The sequence below is a fragment of the Calypte anna genome, chromosome 1 (genome assembly GCF_003957555.1).
Source record: "Calypte anna isolate BGI_N300 chromosome 1, bCalAnn1_v1.p, whole genome shotgun sequence".
In the NCBI taxonomy this organism is placed as follows: Eukaryota; Metazoa; Chordata; class Aves; order Apodiformes; family Trochilidae; genus Calypte; species Calypte anna.
Window position 1 is genome coordinate 107,796,991 of NC_044244.1, and position 21,740 is coordinate 107,818,730.

At 38.8% G+C, this 21,740-nt stretch overlaps 1 protein-coding gene across 1 annotated transcript in view; it reads left to right on the plus strand.

Annotated features, from left to right (window-relative positions):
- The window catches only part of DOP1B (DOP1 leucine zipper like protein B), a 47,224-nt gene extending 30,986 nt beyond the window's left edge, over positions 1–16,238 (plus strand). The window contains exons 19-37 of the mRNA XM_030466417.1: positions 1,318–2,932; positions 3,566–3,677; positions 4,277–4,462; positions 5,117–5,242; positions 5,837–5,971; positions 6,605–6,657; positions 7,483–7,587; positions 7,674–7,740; positions 9,086–9,227; positions 9,617–9,699; positions 9,926–10,035; positions 10,494–10,640; positions 11,048–11,109; positions 11,779–11,907; positions 13,130–13,266; positions 13,618–13,673; positions 14,154–14,303; positions 14,776–14,905; positions 15,579–16,238. Coding sequence (XP_030322277.1) covers positions 1,318–2,932; positions 3,566–3,677; positions 4,277–4,462; positions 5,117–5,242; positions 5,837–5,971; positions 6,605–6,657; positions 7,483–7,587; positions 7,674–7,740; positions 9,086–9,227; positions 9,617–9,699; positions 9,926–10,035; positions 10,494–10,640; positions 11,048–11,109; positions 11,779–11,907; positions 13,130–13,266; positions 13,618–13,673; positions 14,154–14,303; positions 14,776–14,905; positions 15,579–15,836 — 3,803 coding nt within the window. The 3' untranslated portion in view covers positions 15,837–16,238. The remainder of the gene's footprint in view (positions 1–1,317; positions 2,933–3,565; positions 3,678–4,276; positions 4,463–5,116; positions 5,243–5,836; positions 5,972–6,604; positions 6,658–7,482; positions 7,588–7,673; positions 7,741–9,085; positions 9,228–9,616; positions 9,700–9,925; positions 10,036–10,493; positions 10,641–11,047; positions 11,110–11,778; positions 11,908–13,129; positions 13,267–13,617; positions 13,674–14,153; positions 14,304–14,775; positions 14,906–15,578) is intronic.
- Positions 16,239–21,740: the final 5,502 nt, after the last annotated feature.

A 21,740-nucleotide genomic window follows, 5' to 3' on the forward strand; every position in this document is an offset into this window, starting at 1 on the left:
CATGATGGACAAGCAGTACTTTCTCTGCCCAGTCTTGCCCAGCACACCATGCAGCCTCATACCAGGTTTCTTTATTCAGCATCATGTTAAAATAATCAGACAGGTTATGAGGAACATCTTACTCTTGCTTCTAGGGCACATCACAGAAAAAAAAAAAAAAAAAAATTCTGCTAAGATGTAAAATTTCCAATGAGTTCATCAAAAGATCCATCTTTATTCAAGAGGAGAGCTGAGCCCTTGTGGCCTAAGTCTTGAAGCGTCCCAGAGATAGGATATAGAAGCAAAGAGAAATGTTTTGATTTAAAGATGACCTCCAGCCACTAAATTTAGGAATGTGGCAGGATGTCTTTTCCTTGACAAATTACATTTGATAGGTGGAAGGCACCCATTTTAAGACCCGTAATGAGAACTGCTGTGAACCACATATGATCTGTGTGTCAAATGTGGAACAGAGTGTGACACAGATCTGTGAGGAAAGCTGAGGCAAGTATGGAGCCGGAGTTCACTCCAAGCACAGAGTCCTGTGAAGTCTGGTGGCCTGTTCAGATTTGGGGTTGCTGGGAGTCGTGTGGATATGAGACACTCCGCTCTGTTTGGCCCAAGAAGCCAAGGTTGTTTCCTGGAGCAGAGCAGGAAGACAGTGGAGAAGTGTCCAGTAGTTTTGCATACAGAAAACTCTGTGTCACTTGTGTGTCTCATTACTGTTAACCTCGCTGTTGTCTTGCGTAATTGTTTTTCTCTCTTGATTGGCAAATAGTCAGATGGCAGACATTTATAGCATCCAAAGAGGCCTTCTTATTAGATATACAATCTATATACAATACATACATAGAGCTATATGTATGTATACATATAGCTATATATATATAAAACATAGAGCTAATATCTTCCTTTCTTGATCCACAGCACATAGTCAAGGAAAACATTAGTTCTTAAAAACAGACATTAATTTAAAAAATAACATCTAAAGAAATTCCTCTGCTGCTACCCTTCTTATTCCCTACTGATCTCAACAAATCTTTTATGCTCAGGAAGCATAAAAAAATTTGCATCTAGACAATCACAGCATAAGAGAAACAGCATGTGCATTATGTTTTGATTGGTATGCTTACAATATATTAGGACTGATCTACCACTTTAAAGCAAAGATAATTCTTGCCTTAACCCATTCTGTTTTAGCTCTAGTCATTACAGTTAACAGTAGACTAGACCAGAGTAGCCTTTTAACTTTTTCTTTTATCTGATATAAAACATATCGTATGAAATGGATAATAATACACTCTTTTTGAAAAATGAAAAAAATTTTTTTTTTCCCAGAAGATATGCATTATTGGCTTTGCAAGAAAAAGACCTCTTTGAAAGAGTCTGGCATCTCTGAGAGCAATTCTGAGGAAAACCTTCCGTTGAGCCAGTTCACTACTGTGGATAGAGAAGCAATTTGGGCAGAAGTGGAAAAAGATCCAGAGAAGCTGGAGTTAAAAACTGAACAATCTGAATACGATGGCTTATGTACTGCAGTAGCATCACATGAAGCAGATGGTGACCAAGATAACAGTGAGCACACAGAATCAGCAGACACCAGCACAGGCCATGACAGTGAAAATACATCTTCTTTTTCTCCTTCTCTGGAGCTGCAAGAAGTGAGCAATGGGGCCAGTGACAGTGCTGCAACTGATGGCAGAGAGACCACAAACCACATGAGTTCTCTCAACACGTTCCTTCCTGAAAGCTCCAAATCCACTCTAGTGCTAAACCTCGTGCGTGCTGACTCTGAGAGGACTCAAGCATCAGAGTCGCTGTCGAGTGACGAAGAGGTGGACTTAGAGCTCCAGGAAATTACTCATTCTAAGTTGCTTAAGCAGCAGAAGGAAAAACAGGAGATGATTGAGGCTCTCTTCAAACACATGCTGTTGTATTTGCAGCCTTATGATTCTAAGAGGGTGTTGTATGCTTTTTCTATTCTGGAGGCAGTGCTCAAAACAAACCCTAAAGAATTTATTGAAGCTGTGGCTAGTACAAGCATGGATACCAGCTCCACAGCACATTTGAACCTTATTTACAATCTTTTAGCTCGCCATCAGGAAGCTCTTGTGGGGCAGAGTTTTTATGGCAAGCTTCAGACTCAGTCCCCAACCATGTGTCCCCATTCTCTTCTAATAGAATTGCTCACTTACCTCTGCCTCAGTTTTCTGCGTTCATATTATCCGTGCTACTTGAAGGTCACACACAGAGATGTGCTTGGCAACAGAGAGGTTCAGGTAAAAAGTGTGGAAGTTCTGATCAGAATGATGGCTCAGCTAGCTACCATGGCAAAGGCTGCAGAGAATAAGAACGTTGAGTTCATACGCAATTTGCTAGGAAGATGCAAAATTCAGGAGTTTGTTCTTCTTTCTTTGTCTGCATCTATGTACACAAGTCAGAAACGCTATGAACTGCTTATGGCAGATGGAGTTAATAATGGTCCTGCAGAAGAAATCTTTGAAGAGAGCCTGATCAATTTTGGACATGATCAAATATGGAGTGAACACCCCCTCCAGATTGAGTTACTGAAGCTCTTACAGGTATTGATTGTGTTGGAGCACCATCTTGGACAGACTCATGAAGAGCAGGAGAGTCAGCCTGACCTCTCTAAGGAATGGCAGCAAGCTCTTAATTTCCAGCAGGCTATTGGTGCAATGCAATATGTGTATCCACACCCAATAACTTCACAGGGATTATTTGTCTCTGCTGTGGTTAGAGGTTTGCAACCAGAGTATGGCTATGGGATGCATCCCACTTGGGTAGGCTTAGTCACATCTTCCCTGCCCTATTTTGGGAAGTCTTTGGGCTGGACTGTGGCACCATTTGTTGTGCAGATATGTAAAAACCTGGATGAGCTTGTCAAGCAGTATGAAAATGAAGCTGTGAAGACATCAGCCAAAACATCAGCAAGGTAAGAGGCTGCAGTGTGGCATTTGTTATGCTGCAAAGTTCCCCTTACTACAGAACAGTGCATAGTAACTTACTAGTTTAGTGCTGTGGCTCTCAGAGTTTGATCCTCAAACCCTGCTGCATGTGCAGCTGTCTGTCCCTTGAGCCTAGGTGAGGTGGAGACAGAATTGTTGCAGCAGAGCTCAGTGCAGTTGGAGGCAGAGAAGAAAGGGGGCCAGCAGCAAGAAGTACCAGCAGCTGTGACACTTCCTGTCCCCCTCTGCCTCTCATCAAGGTAAAAAAGAAGTTCCCAGCTTTGACAAGAGTGAGGATTTTGAAGGACTAATTCAGGAGAGACACTCTGGAGAAGAAAAATACAGCGATACTGTTCAGAACAGGCAGTAAGTTAAAGGAGTGCAGAAAAATAATTGAGCACTAAAGATTTATGGTCAGGTGGGGAATAACATTCTGAAAAATATAGACAAGGAAGTAGAGTTGTCCAAGCATAATTTGTGAATCCTTTATTTTGATATTCCTGTCTGGTCATTGCAGTATTCTTTTAACTATTGAATAGAAACAGATTTATACAGGAGTTTTTAATCAAGGTAATACCATCTGTTATCAGTTTTTTTTTCCCCTCTCTTCCCCTCCAAAGCTCAACTTCTAAAAGAGAAAATGTTACCCCTGATTACCCACTGACCCTTCTGGAAGGTCTGACAACCATTGGTCACTTCTGCCTTCTGGATCACCCCAATCAAACGAAAAAGGTGAATGCTTAATGCCTACCACTTGCTTGATGGCTCAGCACAAGTTCATCCAAGTATACATCCCTTTTTCATTCAGAGGTGAATATAAGTAGTAAAGTGGCACTTTGATATGAAGAAATAGCCCTAAAGAAGCCTCAGAGCACATAAAAATAAGTGAACAAAATAAAAGTGTAAGGGAGTGGGACTGAACTTGTTTTTTTTTTATTTGAAACAAGGTTAATTTTAAGCAGATAATGTTGGTCATGCAATTAGTCATGTATAGCTTATTCTACAGTTGCTCTGTCATTAACAAACTCTTCTATTTTACTTTGAGTTGATAACATGCTGATGTGTTGTCTACAGTTTTTATTCCTATAACATGTCAGAAGAGGATGTTATACTAATAGTTTTCTAGACAAATCAATTATGTCATTGCCAAAATAGTGAACAGCAAATTCAGTAGACTCTGATAGCAATGTATTTCAGAAATACAGCGATTGAATTATTTTTAAAGTTTTTATAACAAAAGTTGGCTATAATTCTCTAGTTACAGTATAAGAGCAGAGGCTCTGTGGTGCATAATGTAATGTATTTTAATACTCATATTTTTGTTTTTCCAGTCATGTTTAACTGAACCTACAAACCTAAGAAATGCCAGGAATGCCATTTTGGAAGAATTGCCTCGCATTATTAATACCATGTCCCTTCTTTGGAACGTTATAAAGAGAGAAGACTCTCAAAAAAGACCAACTGACTTCTTTGGAACAACTAAAGGCTCTTCTTCAGTCTACTTTAAAGCTACCAAAGTAGGACTTGTTTTATTCTGCTTGTGGATCTCATAATCCTTACCATCCCCCCCTGTCACTAGTGCGTTTTACATAGAGTTCATAGGATGAGTTTTGCCATTGAGACTCACAGAATCTTTGAAGAACTCTCACAGGCTGCAGACTTGCACAGTACTTACCTACAGAAGTAGGCTTTCCCCTGTTTTATTTTTTTTTCCCATTTGCACCCTTATCTTTCTGATGTTCTGCATTTTCTTAATAGCTGCTGTGGTGCCAGTTGCCTCTGAATTATCTGCATCTTTCGCAGGCAATAGAACATGGATTTTAAGGAATAAAAATCCTAGACTTTTTTATTCTTCTGATATTAGTGAATCATACTAGTGAAAAATATCAGTAGGAGAAGAGAGAATATAACGCGAGAAGTTATTTACTCTGTTTTGCAATCTGTTTTCTAACAAGCATGCCTTTTATAAGAAGCATGCCATTTATAAGAAGGATACACTAACTCATAAACAAATTATCAAAACTAGTCTGACTGCCAAGTATATAAAGATATTATTTTGGTGTTGTGTATTTTCTGAACATCTTGGGAAAGGGAGTAACGTTATACAGACTGTGAGATAGTCTTTGCCTTACAGTGTTTAGCACTGACAGTTATTTTTTCCCCCTCTGTAGACATTGAGAACTAAAATACTGGACTTCATGAATCCACTGACAGCACAACTTGGAATCCAGTTGATGGCAGCAATTGCAGCAGTGTGGAATAGCAAGAAGCCTCATAGGAATCAAAGTAAAAGCAAGGTGAAACAAAAGAAAGGCACCTTTATTTGCCTTTACATGGAAAACTGTTACACTTATATCTTCAGTTCTAAACTCTGGTCTTGTTTATAGATTCTTTGGGGGCTTTTTACAAGCAAACCACTGAAAAATCTGAAATGCTTTTATTTATACAGAATTTCATAAAACATCAGGAGGACAGTTAAACCTAAATAAGTAATCAAATAAAAAGGACAGTGTATCAGTTTGAGTTTGATAATAATAGCCTCTTTTTTTTGTTTGCTCAGTGCTGAATTGTAATCTTAGGATTACAATTTTCTTATTATATTTTAAAGACCTTGAATCAGCTCCATTCCCAGAGAAAGATTAGAGATGTAGTGTTCTCTGAAACTTAGGATTCATTCTGAGTAGTACATCTCTTTCATTTCTGTTACATTTGAGTATATCAGTGGTGTTGGGAGATCTGTATATGACAAATTGTTGCATGCTTGATTTAACTTGTCTGATTTACATTTTGTATAAATATTGATATTTTAGTAAACACACAAAAAGCTGTTTTTTCAACTTGTTTTTCCTTATACAGGGACCTGAGGGGTGTCTTTTGTTTTGTTTTGTCAGATTCCTCCAGTGGCCAGTGCATCTCAGCTTATCCTTGTGGACTTAGTATGTGCACTTAACACATTGAAAATTGACACTATATTACATCTAGTCAAAGAGGTAGTCAAGAAACCATCACAGATCAAGGGTGAAGAGGTAACTATGAAGTTGTTTGCACTTTCTTAACATATTACATGCTGGATCTACTTCAGTGTGCCTTCTAAATGTTATTGGAAGGAAATCTTGGCTTTTTTTGGGAAATATATGATTCTCTGTAGGTCCTGAGAGTTGTTTTCCAGAATGTATCAGTGTATTGATCCATCAGTGTAAGTAGGTCCTTCGGAATATTTTGCTGGAGAAGTTATTGGTTAAGACAAGATATGAAGTCCTCCAGTACCAAAGTTGCTGATAATTTTTGTAAAGCTGCAGCATATATGCAGTGGCACATTCCTATCTTTCTATCCTCATCTGAACACTAAGTCTACAATCTTCCAATTGGGTTTCAAGGAAACCAGTTTTGCTACTATGCACACCGTTGTAGAAGCTCCTACAGTTCTGAATAAACTGTAGTGGTTGTCCCAGAGCAGTGTGACTCCTTCTGAACTAGAAGGACACAATAGAGTGTCCTCTGTTAAGGCTCTGAATTCCCTCATATTGCTGTGAAAAAAAAAAAAAAAAGAAAAAAAGAAAAAGAAGAGTGTGTTAACTATTGAACATGAGTATTAAAGAGCTTGGACCTTCTTTTTTTTCCTGATAGTAAATAATTATGATTTTACTTTAATTTTTCAGAAATCTCTTGTAGATATTCCAGTGCTGCAGTTCAGTTATGCTTTCATTCAAAGGTAATTCAGTCATAATAAAAGAGATTTTTCTGTTTGACTGCTGTTAGGATAACAGCCAGCATCATTATTTCTGCTTTACTTTGATCTTTGTGTCACAATGTCACAGAACACCTTTATGTAGGAAATGGTTATTGCTACTTCATTCTTCAGTAATAAATAGACATGAAATAACTGGGCTATGACATTATGTTCCCTTGATCTGTTGATAATGCCGGTCTGAAAGCCTCATTTCATCCTAGTTGAGCACCATGCTTCAGCCATCTCGTTAGCAAGATATTTGTATAATTTCCTAGGAACTTTCTCCTTATCTGTTCTGTTTTGCTTGGAGAACTTCTAAATTAAATAAAACTATGGCTTCAGTCTGTTCTGGACATGTCATGGGTCAGGCAGTTGACTGGAAATATTCCTTTGATTAAAACTCTTATTTACATACTTGGCTTTTCTCATAAGGAAGTCTTGGGATATATCAGACTGTACAGTATACTGTATGCAGTAAGCTATGGAAATAAAGTCAGCTGGCATGCAGTGGAGCAGTTAGCTAAACTTTGTCCCCTTTCTTCCCCTTGAAGGCCCAGCCCTCTTACAGTGCTGGCTGCCACACTGCATGTGCTGCTGCCATCTACTGATGTATGCATGTTGCCTGTGGTGCTTGAGACTTACACCATCTTGCATCAGCTAGGAAAGGACAAAATCTAAAGACCTGATCTTGGTGGAAGCTTTTAGGCCACCAAGTTACACATATGTGTTGTTTGTTTGTTTGTTTGTTTGTTTTTATCTTAACTCTAACTTCACATTTGGTGTGGTTTGGTATTGCTTTTTTGTCAGACTGCCTGTCTCAGCTTTGCAGGAGAACTTCCAGTCCTTATTAGGACTTCTCAAAGAGTCTGTGCAGTTGAACTTGGCTCCTCCTGGATACTTTATTCTTCTCAGGTACTGCACTAGAGAGATGGTGGTTTATAGATGCATCGAGTAGACCTGTCCAATTACTAACTCAGAGTGAATTGATTTTCCCACAGTACTCTGAATGACTTTGTGACTAGGACACCTACTCTAGAAAACAAGAAAGACCAAAAAGACTTGCAGGTACAGTGTATACATGTATACCTTTTAGTTCATAAAGCTAGTACTGTATGCCTAAGTAAAAGTGAAGATGGTCTGACCTGTACTTTTTGTCTGGATTCATCTGTGCTTTTAGATTGTGTGAATGTGCATCCATATGCTTTGGCTTAGGCCTGGTAGATATGGGAGACAAATCTGAGAGACATGATGCACAGAATGTCTCTAACAAAATTTTGTCAAAAATGCCTGAAATTGCAGTGGTAGCCATGGACTTTACAGAGCTGTTTTCCCTGAGTAATTTTTCTCAGAATTTAAATCATAACACAAGTGTGATGCCGTGTTTATGTCACGTGTAAGTGTTGAAATCTCAAAGCTATCTAGGAAAATAGTAGCATAATTATCCCTGAAGAGCATCTCTATTTGGCAATATAAATGACTGTCAGCTTACCTTTTATGTAAGGAAGAGGTGGAGTAGAGCTGGATTCTCTTCCTGTACTGATTGTAACTTCTCCAGAACAGTTTAAGCCCTACCTATGTGGGTACACTTTTGGCTCTGAGTCAACATAGTGACTGTGTATGAGGTGAGCCAATGTTATGGTTACAGTGTTTTTATGTGCCAACAGAGAAATTAAATCTCCACTTCTGCTTCAGAGACTTGCTAGCAAAATGATAATGATGATAAAAAGACAGTTTTGCCATCTTACAGCCTCTTCACAAATGACCTCTGCATTGCTTTAGGTTCTTGGGATTTGGTTTCATTAGAGTCACCAGCTTTTCATTTCAATGGAAACTGCTTAACTGTGACTATGTACACAGTTTGATGCTATGTTTTTCTTACCCCTAATAAAAAGACCTAAATGTTAACAGAAAGATTACCGTACAATAAAACCCCACCTCACTTAATGGCTTGTGAATATAAAAGGAATAAAAAGGAGCAATGTTCAAAACAATAAGGGCATCACTATGCCATTTCTGAGGTGCTGAACAATTCAGATCATGTCTCTGACAAATGACATCTAATGTAAAGTGTGGCAGGACTGATGCTAAATTGATACTATGTTAGTGGTGATGGTTTGTGTGGAAAATCATGACTAAAACCTCCTAAGCTAACAAAGTTTTTTCAGCTTCTCATTTTCTTGCCTGTTCTTATTTGAAGTGATCTCAAGAGAAGTATTTATGTTTTTAAGATAGAAAAGTGCCTGCTTCAGATCCTCCTGACATGTTCCATATAAAAAGGACGTTTTTCATCAAAATGTCTATATGTGTATGTGTGTGTGTACATATGTATATATACATTTTTTCTATATGGCTGGATTGGCCAGGTGACAATAGCTTTCATCTGATGCTACATTGTCTGGTTATGTTATAGGAAGTGACACAAAAAATCTTGGAGGCTGTAGGGACTGTTGCTGGTTCTTCTCTGGAACAAACCAGTTGGCTTAGCCGGAACTTAGAAGTGAAAGCTCAGCCTCAGATTTTACCAGATGACTTCAACATTGAAGATGTGAATGGTAATGTGGTTTTGTCTGACATTCTGCTGCTTTTTCTCTACTGCTCAAGTCAAAGAAGAATACAAGGCGTTCAGTAGTATGTAGTTTGCATGAGACCAGTAAAATAAAATAAAACAAAAAAGTGCATTATCTTCCAGTAACAAAATCAGCCTAAGCAAGTTTAGTAATATCTACAGGTTGTGTAATACAGATGAAAACCTACTGCAGGTGCTTGCAGTACCTGGGAAAGAAAAGCATGGGGCATGAGCAATGTTATTGTGGCAACTTGCCCAGAAGCATTCCACTGTAATACAAATACACAAAACCCAGCTCTGTTTGGGAAGAAAATAAAGTAAGAGCAAAATTTAAACATTTCCAGAGGGAAAACTAAATTATTTTGCCTCTTTTAGATACATCAGTGGCACCATCTTCAATGGTTTCTGCCTCTGCTCCTTCAATATACAGTGTCCAAGCTCTTTCTCTCCTTGCAGAAGTAAGTAGGAAACAGTTTTGTAGTTGCTGCTCTCATCTGTAGGGTGGTTGTTCAATATTTTTGAGCAGAGGTTACATTATGTTTTCCTGGTAGATTAAGTGGGAACTTAAGTCTTTACTGAGGCATCCTATGTGCACATACATTCTAGTCTGAAATATTGCATGCTTTCCCCTTTTGTCAGAAATACTAACTAGAGAGTTAAAGAGTCATTCTTTTTGTTTTTAAGGTTCTTGCTTCTCTTTTGGACATGGTTTACCGGAGTGACGAGAAGGAGAAAGCTGTGCCATTGATTTCACGTTTGCTTTATTATGTGTTTCCTTATTTACGCAACCACAGGTGACTACTCTCTTTGAACATGTGAATTTTCATTAAGTCTGATTTTTTTTTGACCACACCTTAATGCTTTTGCTTTTCCTTCTGTTTGCACCACCCCGCAATCCACTCACCCCCCACTTCCCATTCTAATAAGCTGTATTTCCCCCAGGAATCAAAGAATCATAGAATTATTAAGGTTGGAAAAGACCTCTAAGATCATCAAGTCAAACCATCAACCCAGCCAACTAAACCATGTCCTGAAGTGCTATCTATATCCACTCATTTTTTTAACACCTCTGACTTATGGGCTAATGCAGACATAGCCTGAATTGACAGAATGCCTCTCAATTGAGAGAATTGGGTTAGAAGTTCTAGGGAACCCTGGAGTTTATTTTCTAGTTACATGAACTTAAGTTGAAAAAAAAATAATACATTTATCAAAAATAAATATATTTATCATTACTGTTCTCTATCCCTAGTGCCTACAACATTCCTAGTTTTCGTGCTGGTGCTCAGTTGCTCAGCTCATTGAGTGGATATGCCTACACCAAGCGAGCCTGGAAAAAGGAAGTTCTGGAGCTGTATATGGATCCAGCTTTTTTCCAGATGGATACTTCATGCACTCAGTAAGACATGAGATTGCAGCACTCTTAAGATTCAATTCTGAATTTGCAAAGAAAGACTTTGAAGGAGAATGGCTACTACAGGAAAAAAAATTGTTAAGTACTTTCTTATAGTATGTAATAATGTTAAAAATAGGCCTGAACCACTACTTCTACTGAATAAGTACTTAAGTTTTTATTATAGTGCATAAGAATTATCTTGTCTTATGCTGATACTCCCCTTATTGATTAGGGTCCTGCATACAGCAGAGCTGAAGGACCTAGAATGCAGTGTGTGTTAAACCAGAATCTGTATACTGGATACTGTTTGGAAACTTTCCTTGTATGAAATGTTTGAGTAAAATCTTCTCTGAGGTGAATCTATACCAAAACTTTCTGTGGTTATCCAATTCCTTTTGTATCTTACTCAGCTGGAGATCCATTATTGATCATCTTCTAACACATGAGAAAACTATGTTTAAAGATCTGATGAGTAAGTATCAGCTACTGATAACTTATTTCTACATTGTTTTGAAATCTATTTGCATTTGAGCTATTAGGTGCATTTTTAATATATTAATGTATCAGTAAAATGCAGGCAATATTGCATCTGCACAATTGTCTATGTTGTCACCTTTATTCACAGCTAAAAGCTATGCTAATTTAGTTATGTAATTTGGTCATGTCTAAAACACACAGTAAATATATTTGTTCTAAAAGTGCTAATGTCAAACTCTTGCATTTACATTTGGCCATAATTTTAAGTTGCTGAAGTGTGACCTTTTGCACCTATTCCCTGTTAGAAAGCAAGGAGACTCTGGCTAACTTTGCAGGTGTCTGTGTATGGGCATTGAGCTGTAGGAGGAATGTGGCACACCAGTACAGCAAATCTTTGAGCAATATGCTTTGACATCTAATTCAGGCTTGAGGAGACTGTAGAAGAATAACTCCTGGGGGAAAGGGTGGGATAATACCCCTTAAAGTGGCCTTGAGCTTCAAAAGAAAATGAAGCTTTAATCTCTTTTTAAGGTCTGCTAAAAGAATGAAGGTTTACAATCCAGAGAGAGTTTTTCTTTTAAAAAGATTTCAGGACATGGGAATTAATTTCAACCAAAAATGCACAAAGTCTTTACATGATAGATAATTCTTATCTCTGTTATAGATATGCAGAGCAGCACCTTAAAACTGTATCCAAGTTTTGAGCAAAAAGCAATGTTGTTAAAGCGTCAAGCTTTCGCTGTCTTTAGTGGAGAGATTGATCAGTATCATCTCTATCTTCCCTTAATACAAGGTAAGCTTTGTCATTTCATCTGGAAGCCCAAAAAGGCCAAGCAAAACTGTTTAGAGACAGAGTTTTGAGCCTTTAAACAGCAAAGGTATTTATTTTCTGATCCGGGGAACTCCCAGCTCGCACTGGACAAAATGTTCCAAGGGTTAAGGGAAAGGGTTAGGGTATTTATACAGTAAAAGGGGAGGTGACATAAATATTCATAAGTTTGCAACATATAATTATAATATTCATGACAGGTGGAGTCTGGGCAGAGATGTCGGGGGGGGTCTTTGGATGAAGTAAGAAATCTTTATCTCTCCTGTTTTCGGTGACTTCATCCTCTTAATTGGACCCTTGCAATAATTTCTCCCTTATCTGCTGGTTGGGGCTGCCTCATCCTGTCTCCTTGCAGGTGTTTGCACTGCCCCAGTGCCTGGCTGGCACCTAAATGGCCTTGGCAGTGTCTTGCCTTAAGAGCAAGATTTACACTTTTAATTATCTCCGAGACAGAAGTTAATCCCGTTAGGACCTTGTATTGGTTACATTGTTCTAGTGGAAAATGACATGTCTCAGCTGCTTTGTTCACTTCTTTCTCAGTTTAACCCTGAATTTTACTGGTTATGAATACAGATTCATTAACATATATTACAAGTTTTAATTCTACATAAAGTAAATTCACACAAACAGTTTGGCCTGATCTCCTCTCCTTACAGGAGTTAATCCTGTCAGGATCTTTCTCTTTTTCAATCTGCCTTTTTTTTTTTCAGCTGTAACACATATATAAATCATGTAAAAAGGAATGGCACGTGATTTCCAACACATGCTTCCATATTTGAAAAGTTTTAAACAAAATTTGTGATGCTGTGAATGTTGGAATGATAACAGATAAATAATCTCATTAAGAGTGAGACAGGAATATGGGATCCAAAGTCTTTGGTTGGGAAATAAAACTAGAAACATGGTTATTTTGTGGTGGTCTTCCAGCCACTCTTGGGTTGTTGTTGTTCTCCTTAATTTCAGTCTTGACAAAATTTTGTCCAATATAAAACCACCAATGCCTTTAGACTTTTATTGAATCACAGTTTTGTTATTAGAGTGTGAGGGACTCGAGTCAACACTGATGGTAGAGCACAAAGTTTGTTTCGCACTTTATGCACTTTTTATTTCCCAAAACAACACATGTTCAGGAAAATACCATGCTGCTTTGGGGTTTTATAACTTTTTTTTTAAATATTTATTTCAGAACGTCTCACTGAGAACCTCCGTGTTGGGCAAACTTCTATAGTTGCTGCACAAATGTTTCTCTTCTTCAGAGTTCTTTTGTTAAGGATTTCTCCTCAGCATCTAACCTCATTGTGGCCAATTATGGTTACTGAATTGGTAAGTAGTAATTTGAAATGTGCATTTAATAATTAGTTTATGGAGGGGTTTTTTCCCATTTCACCCCTTTCTTCTTCCTAAAATACTCTTGCTGTTTGATAAAGGAAATGTTTTCATAGTTCTACATTAGTCTGGTAATTTGGCAAAAAAATTAACATTATTATTAGAAAATAGCTTTTTCATTAATTTTCTTGTTGCTAGTGTAATCTCTTGCATGATTTGTTAATTTGTTGCAAATCATTAGACAAAGTTAAGAGTCTATGGTTCCTTATACCATGTGAAGCATAACTTTTTTGTGATCAAGTTGCATGAATATTTCAGCAACCCCGTAAATAATTTATTTCCTTAAAGATTCAGACGTTTCTACAGCTGGAAGAAGATTTAACTGAGGAAGATGAACCAGCAAAGTAAGAATTACCATTTGTCTGCTAGAGAACTTGTGAACTCTGGCAACAGTTTTGTTTGTTTTGTATTTGCAAATATGTATTTATTTATTCAGTGAGTTCTCTGAGTTAGGGAGGAGACAATGTTATTTTTTGTTATTGTATTATTGTATTTCTTGTACTGATGAATCATAGGTTAGGGTTTTTTTCAGCAGCTAAGAGTGATAGGTTCAAAAAACATACGTAGTACTCAATTGCATAGAGAAATAGAAGATATGCTAAGCCAGCATTTGAGTATTTTAATATGTTGACTTTTTTCTGAATATTTCAGATTACTTGTTCTTCTACCACCATTTTATATCAATTACAGTGCTCATACAGAAAGAAATAGGTTGTTGCACAAGGGTTGAAGTGCTCACATGTGTACATTTCTCTTTTGCTGAATGAAAAACACTTAGTGTATTTATGTTTTAATGGTGCCTTTTTAAATTGTAACTAACACAGGAATAACAGCAAAATAAGCAAACAGAAAGTCTCCAGTGATGGTGGTGGATCTGACATACAGCAGAATGAGCTGTCCTTGTACTTATCAGCTTGTAAGTTTTTGGACACAGCACTCTCATTTCCACCTGACAAGATGCAGTTATTTCAAATGTAAGTCCTCTGGTTACTTTGGCAAGTTGTTACTGTTCTTATCTTTTAAAAGTGATTCCAGATCTGTTTTCTTCTAAAATTATTTTAGCCATCAGCTTTTTTAGAAGTGCAGTTGTTTGCACTCAGAAAAATGTAATTTGGGGTATTTGGAAAAACAATTTGGTCTTGTCAGTGTAGGAAAATTTCACCATCCTCATTAGGAGGTTCCCCAACTTGGAAAATTTGGGAGAGGAGAAATACAGAGACTGTTGTTTGGTTTTCCTTTGCACAAACTCAAGAAGTTTTTTCATCTGCTTGCTTTTAAATACTGACATTATAGTAACATCCCTGTACAACAAGTTTGGATCTGGTAATAGCATAAAATTATAGTTACAACAGCTCTTTCTGTAAACAAAACGGTGCTCTATTAAACTATGTATATTCAAACAAGGATGTTTTTCTGTCTTCTTATCAAGTGATCAATTTGTTTCAGGTACAAATGGGCATTTGTCCCAGAGGTAGACACAGATTCATCTACTGTAACCTCTCATCTGGTAGAAAATCATCAAGCATGCAGACCACACATTAAGAGAATCAAGGACCTGCTGAAGATGAAATACGGGGTAAAGAGAGGATGCTTCGCTTGAATTTTTTTTTTTTAATCCATTAACTTTTTTAAACAAATTACAAGGTTTTAATTTAGGCCAGAGATCTTCAGATAGTCTAATAAGATTTATGAGGCTTTTGAAAATTATCTTCCTGCTTTCATATATATATATATATATATATCTTGAGGAGGTCATATTGCTTTTGAGTGAGGGAAAAAATAGGCAGTTTTCCTATTGTTCCCTTAAATATGCCCACAACCACAATTAAAACAATAGGCCTCAAACAGGGCATTTATAGAAGAATGTTTATTAAAAAAGGCATTCTGTACTTTGTCAAAAAAGTTTACCATAATAGCATTTTAAATTGCCATTAAGGTTTAATATAAATTATTTCAGAAAAGGAAATAGGAGTATTTTCCAGAGATAGCTCGGTGTTTTGGTTTTATTTGATACCTGATTCTGAAGGCAAGTACAAATTTGCTGTATTCTGAACTTGTGAGACTTCTGTTTAATGGAATCTCAAATCTGAACATGGAACTTGGAACACCATGTATACATTTTGCATTGTGATTCAATTGTGGGCTCTTAGTACAGAAAACACGTGTAGCACAGGGCTCAGACAAGCCATGGCAACATTTTGTCTTAATGCAAAACCTCAGTTTGTAAATCTCAGTTTGTTTGCTTACAGGAAACAAAGGACACTGAGGGAATTTCCAAGAAGCACAAATGTCCCCTTTTGAACTTCACCTCTATATCAAGCATCACTCAGCTTATGCCCTTCTTCAACACTCTGTGTTGTGCTTTCACAGCAAAGAGGAGTGAGTCCCAGAACTCACACACTTCTGCATCTCTCTCTCTGGACTCTCTTGGCAGTAATGGCATAAAGATCTTACAGCAGCTTGAAGAGAGTGTGGAATGTGATTTCCTTGAAAACATGGACAGTTAAGCTGCACATCAGACATCTGGCTCATGGTGAATAAGCAGCAAAAAAAGGGAAAACTTTATTGCATTGCTTCTCCTCCTTTTTCTCCAGTTTTGAAACTATGTTTTGGGTTTTCTTGCTGCTGTTATGGAGTGCTCTTCAAAAACCCAGGCTTCTGAGTTGGGTGTTAACAAGCAGGATTCTTTAGTTCCTGTTGAGGGGGAAGGAAAAGTATGGTTTAGTGGTAATTTATCATAGTTACTGCATTCTTTTACTTGTTTTCAATGTGAAGAATTAAAGAGATTTTGTAAATAAAGGAAGAATATTTTTGACTTGGTGAAAGTAGCAGCTATACCATTTATCTGCTTACTTTTCAAGTAAGAACTTTAACCTGCTTTTGGAACTGTGTTCTGAAAGGAAATTTAAGAAAAAGCTAATATTGCATGTCAGTGCACAATCAGTTTGCAGATAAGCCATTTCCTGAGGTTAAAGCCCACTTCTGCTTTCTTTAATTTGTCCTCAACTAATTTTAATTTTAATTTTAATTTGTCATCAACTTCTAAATCACATAAGTTCCAAACAGATTTATTTTATAAGTCTTAGCATTGTGCAAATAGCTGCACATAACATATTTGTAAATTCAACTCTGTACTATAATAGCAGTCGTCAGTATTAGTGATTCCTAAATAAAAGACAAACACATGCATAAAAGACAAACTTATGCAGTAACATTTTGTAATTTGCATTACTTGAGGGGGTTTTATTCTAAGTAATTGACTAAAAATATTATAATTCTTTTTTTTAATTAAAAAACTTTGTTCTTTCAGTGGCTAAGGTCACTTTGCAACTTCTGAAATGCAACTAAATTAAGCTAATTCTGTAAAAATATAAATTGCTGTATACCAACAGCCTAATCAAAGTGAATTTTTTTTTTTTTAACACTTTTTATACAAAAGAATGTATTTGGCTATTCCTCGGTGTTAAAAAATGTAGGGAGATCATCACAGTGCTGTGACTACAGCAGTGTTCAAGGTGCAGCCTGTTTTAGAACTGCATTGCTGCCACTGCCCAAGGTCTCGGGGAGTGGGCTTAGTTCTACCACCAAGCAGCACAGCTGCGTGTCCAAAGGATGCTTTTGAGGGGCAGAGGATAAGCAGCATTGAGCCACACATACAACAAAAGGCTTAGCAGAATGTTTTTCAAATGAGGAAAGTGGACTCCATTGAAGTTTCATGTTTTCTGGATTATCTGATTGGATATGCAATGCTGATTTGTCTGGGAGGGGAATTTCATCATATCCTTCCATGGTGAAAAGCTTTTCCTGCTCTTTTAGGTTTTTTAAACACCTTTGCCTACAGGAAAAATGGTTTTACAAGATATACCTGCAGACTGTTAGGTGCTACTTGTGTTATTTGGAGCATGGCAACTGAGGTAAATGTGCTGGGCACTGGACTTCACCACTCTTGATTTTGCCAATGAAAAAAGGACATAGAAAATGCATGGTTTGATGTCACCAGGTTGTGAGGCCAGGAATATAATTTTTTTTTTAACTCACCCAACAAACATGGATGGCTACTCTGCAGTTTTTTATTGACAGATATATGAAGATTCCATCTCTGGATTATAAACTAAAATAATGAAACTATGACCAGTATGTTTTACAATGACAATGCTGAATGTTTTATGGGGTATATATTATAATAGGTTTACATGAAACTTAAGTAGCTTTTGTGCATTTTTACAGTTAAGGAAAATGAAAGACTGAAATGTAATGTGTGTAGTCACTAAGAATGTGAATAATCTGTATTACTTTAATTTACTCATGATCTCTAATACTCTTGGAATGAGCACAAGTGAAGAGTCATCCTTTTGAAGTATTTCTTGAAAAATGGAGCAGGATGTTTTTAAAATGTTTGTGTTCATTACGTAGATATCTTCAATATTTTTCAAGGAGAATATTGATGATACTTAGGATGATTTGGTAGGTTTTTTTCAGCTTTCTGGTGGTTGCATTCCATACTTGGGAATATACTTTTTCTCTTGAAATCCTAAGGAGATGACGTAAAATCACAGAATGTTAGGGATTGGGAGGGACCTTGAAAGATTGAGTCCAACCCCCTGCCAGAGCAGCGTCATATATTGTAGGTCACACAGGAACACATGCAGGTGGGTTTTGAATGCCTCCAGTGAAGGAGACTCCGCAGCCTCCCTGGGCAGCCTGTGCCAGTGCTCTGGCACACTCAAAGGGAAAAAGTTTTTCCTTATCTTTACATGGAACCTCATGTGCTCCAACTTGGACCCGTTGCCCCTTGTCCTGTCCTTGGGCATCACCGAGAAGAGCCTGGCTCCACCCTCCTGACACTCGTCCTTTACATGTTTATAAACATTAGTGAGGTCACCCCTCTAATGGGCTGTTAAAATCTAAGACAACTTTTTGCCATCCAACCTTTTGTTTTACATTCTCCCATAAGCTATAAACCTGTATCTCCACAGAGTTTCCTCCCTAACTGGAGGTGGTGAGCTTCTTAACTTAGACTGAGGGTTTTCTTATCCTTCCCATTGAGAGGGAATGTTCCATTCTTTCTGCCTGTATTTCAGCTGTGCAGGGGACTGGACATCAGTCACAACTCCCCCCCCCAAGCTGTGGTTGTGAAATTAAAAAACAGAATCTGTAACTCATACTCAGCCTATAACACTTTTAACATAAAAGATGAGCTTACCTTCTACAATACCACTTGCTTGTAACTCCTGCCTTTGTATGTGGCATTTGCTTTCATCCTGTGGTTCTGCAGATGGATGCTTAAAGGGCCTCAGATATTTGTGACTTGCAGACTCCTTTCACTGAAGCAGAATCTAATTCTTAATACAAAAAAAAAATTACTGAAAGTTTAGTATATAAGCACATCTTGTAATAATTGAATAGGAAGGAAAATGCTCTAAATAAAAAAGTCTTGCTTAGGTGGTGGTGGGGCAGTTACATAGACTGAAATGCATCTCTAGCAGTGTAGCTTTATTACTTTTCTATATGGCTATTCTATATGACCTGTAGTCATTTTACTTCTTCAGCTACTGCTGTGAAATCCACATGAAGGAGGGTTGTGCTGCTCAAACATTGGTACTACCAAAGCAGAATAACTTAACTGTAGATGAATCTGAAAAACTTTTCCTTAGAACTCTGTATCAAGGACAAGAGGGAAAACGCTTTTGCTTTGCAGTGTAGTTCTTTGTTTTCAGAATAACCTAGCTTGACTTTCTCTTTTAGACACTTCAGCTTTGCCATGGCATAGCAACAGCACATGATACACAGCGGGAGACATATTTAAATATTCAAAAGGTTTCATTTTCCTGAAGGCAAAAAAAAAGAAAAAAAAAGAAAAAAAAAAAGGAGAAAGTAGGTGCAAGGAAGATAACTGCCAAAGAACAGCAGAACTTGAAATACAGAGCATTAAGTAATGGTTAATTGTATTAGATACTACATTTTAATGTAATTCTAATGGTAATATTAAATGTTATTTTGAAATAACTTTTCAAACGGCATTCTTATTTTTCTGACTACCTTTACTGTTCACACACCAACTTTAATTTTTATTTGATTCTGTAAAAGCTCTCAAATTCAATTTCAGTGGATGAGGGCTCTACAGACCCCAGTTTGGACCCCAGCAGCAGTGGCTCAGTGCTGGTCTGTGCTAGCCTCTACACTTGTCTAGGTAAAAACTGTGCCACCACCTCCCTAATCCTCCCATCACAAGCCTCTACTGCTCTAGTTCATACCTTCCTCTTTTTCACATTCCTAAACTTTCCACTCCTAGATCCCAGTCTTGTAGGACAAGTTTTCTGGATTTGTGTGTCTGGAAGAACTGCATGGAGCAGATGGAGGAAGACTGACAGGGAATGGAGTGAGTTCCTCTGCCTAGAGAATTAGGGGCTGCTGCTGCTGCTGCATAATGCTTTCTCTGTGAGCCTGAAATTTCCAAACTCCAGTCTGTACTCTTTTATATGTCCAAGGCAAACACCCTGGAAGTACTGCGTATTAAATCAGGAGGAAGAAAATCCTTCCATACAACTGAGCTTGAAAATCATCTAAGGCCAGAGAAGTACTGTTTCAATGACTGGAAAGCAGCTTTCATAAATTTCATCCTTTCCCTGTAGTTTGTACATCTTTTGTTATATTGTGTGATGTACCTTGCACCTCAGAAGCTGCTAATCACAGAATCATTTAGGCTGATGTTTGATTACACTGCATATGTTAAAATCATTGATGTGCGCTGTATGTATGCTGGAAAATACTGTACCAGAGCAGCTAGAAATACTAAAGCACTGAGTGTTTCTCCAAGGAGAGCAGGACTGGCCATTTAAGTCTGGCTGTAACAGCAAACTTCTTTTGTAATTACTGTTCCGACGTAGTTTCTCTACTTAAATACTGGTTTCCTGGTGATCAGTTCCCAGAGCTTCAGGTGAAACTAACTGCAGTGAGGATTGCTCAGCAGATGGAGTTGTTAGATCCCATTTCTGCAAACAGATGGAAGGAATAGTGGAGCAGGTATAGAAAAAGAAAAATGGCAGATAGAGGCTGAAGTAGGCTTTCTGTAATTTCCTGAGCAGAGGCATCCATGCAGGCACAAGGCATTCCTTGCAATCCCGATACAGTCATTACAGGACAGAGGCAGGGCTACACCTTCCTATGAAGACTCTCGCACCAGGCAGGCTCCTCCCCGCCTTCCTTCCTAATGATCCGCGCCTTCTGCGGTGACCACGGCTGTAGCAAACCCCGGCCCTGGGATCCCACCCCGCGCAGCCTCTGACGAGCGGAGGACACAGGGAAGCGGGGAAACCCTGTCATGGCGGCTGTGCCAGAGCCGCCGGGCACCTGGGACCGAGATCCCGGTCCTCACCTCGCAGCCCAGCTCGCTGTGCCAGCCTTAGGCGGACCTCTGCCTCTCCCACGTTGCCCCGTGACCGGCATTACTACTCCCACCCCCTCAGGAGATCGGCGGTCACGGCCCCCCGCGGACCGGAGCTCTGCCCCCAGGGGCGGCCGCCAGTTCTGACCCGCCCCCGGGCCGCGTAGCTCCCGGTCCTTATGGGGGAAGCGGGAATGCGGAACCTTGAACTCAAGCAGGGAAGGGCCTGGATCGGCGCAGGCAGAAGCCACGGACGGGCATCCACTTCCACTCCCCCTGCCCGGGCAGGGACACCTCCCACGGGACGAGGTTGCTCCAAGCCCCATCCAGCCTGGCCTTGAACACTGCCCGGAATGGGGCACAGCTTCTCTGGGCAACCTGTGCCAGTGTCTCGCCACCCTCACAGGAAATAATATCTTCCTAATGTCTAAACTAAATGCACCCTCTTCCAGTTAAAAGCCATTGCCCCTCATCCTGGCGCTGTATGCCCTTGTAAAAAGTCTCTCCCCAGCTTTCCTCTAGGCTCCCCTCAGGCACTAGAAGGCCTCTTTAAGGTTTCTTGGGAGCCTTTTTTGATGGCAAAGCTAAGATCATTGAGGAGTACCAGAAGCTGGCAAAGGTCCTTATACCGATCTTGAAGAGTTACCAGGAATAACAAGAACCGAGATAAGAGAACAAACATCATAACCATTAATCTCCCGAGGAGGAACCTTGAGAGATGACAAAAAAGGAAACATTGTGCCACGAGACACGAGGTCAACAAAAACTAAGGAGGACAGGGGGAGAGGGGGACCACCGACTCAAGGAACCCCCCCTCCCCTATTAAGACTGCTCCTCACTCAACATGCGCCTTGATTTAAAAGGACACCGTGCCTTTAAACGGAAGCGGGGAGTACAGTTAACCAATGAGACTGGCAGTGTTAAAAGTTTCTAACCAATAAGTGTAAATAAAGCCGGATCTTGACGCTTCCTAAACGGGATAAATATGCCATAGCTTCCTGTTTGGAGTTACCTAGGGGTCTGAAGT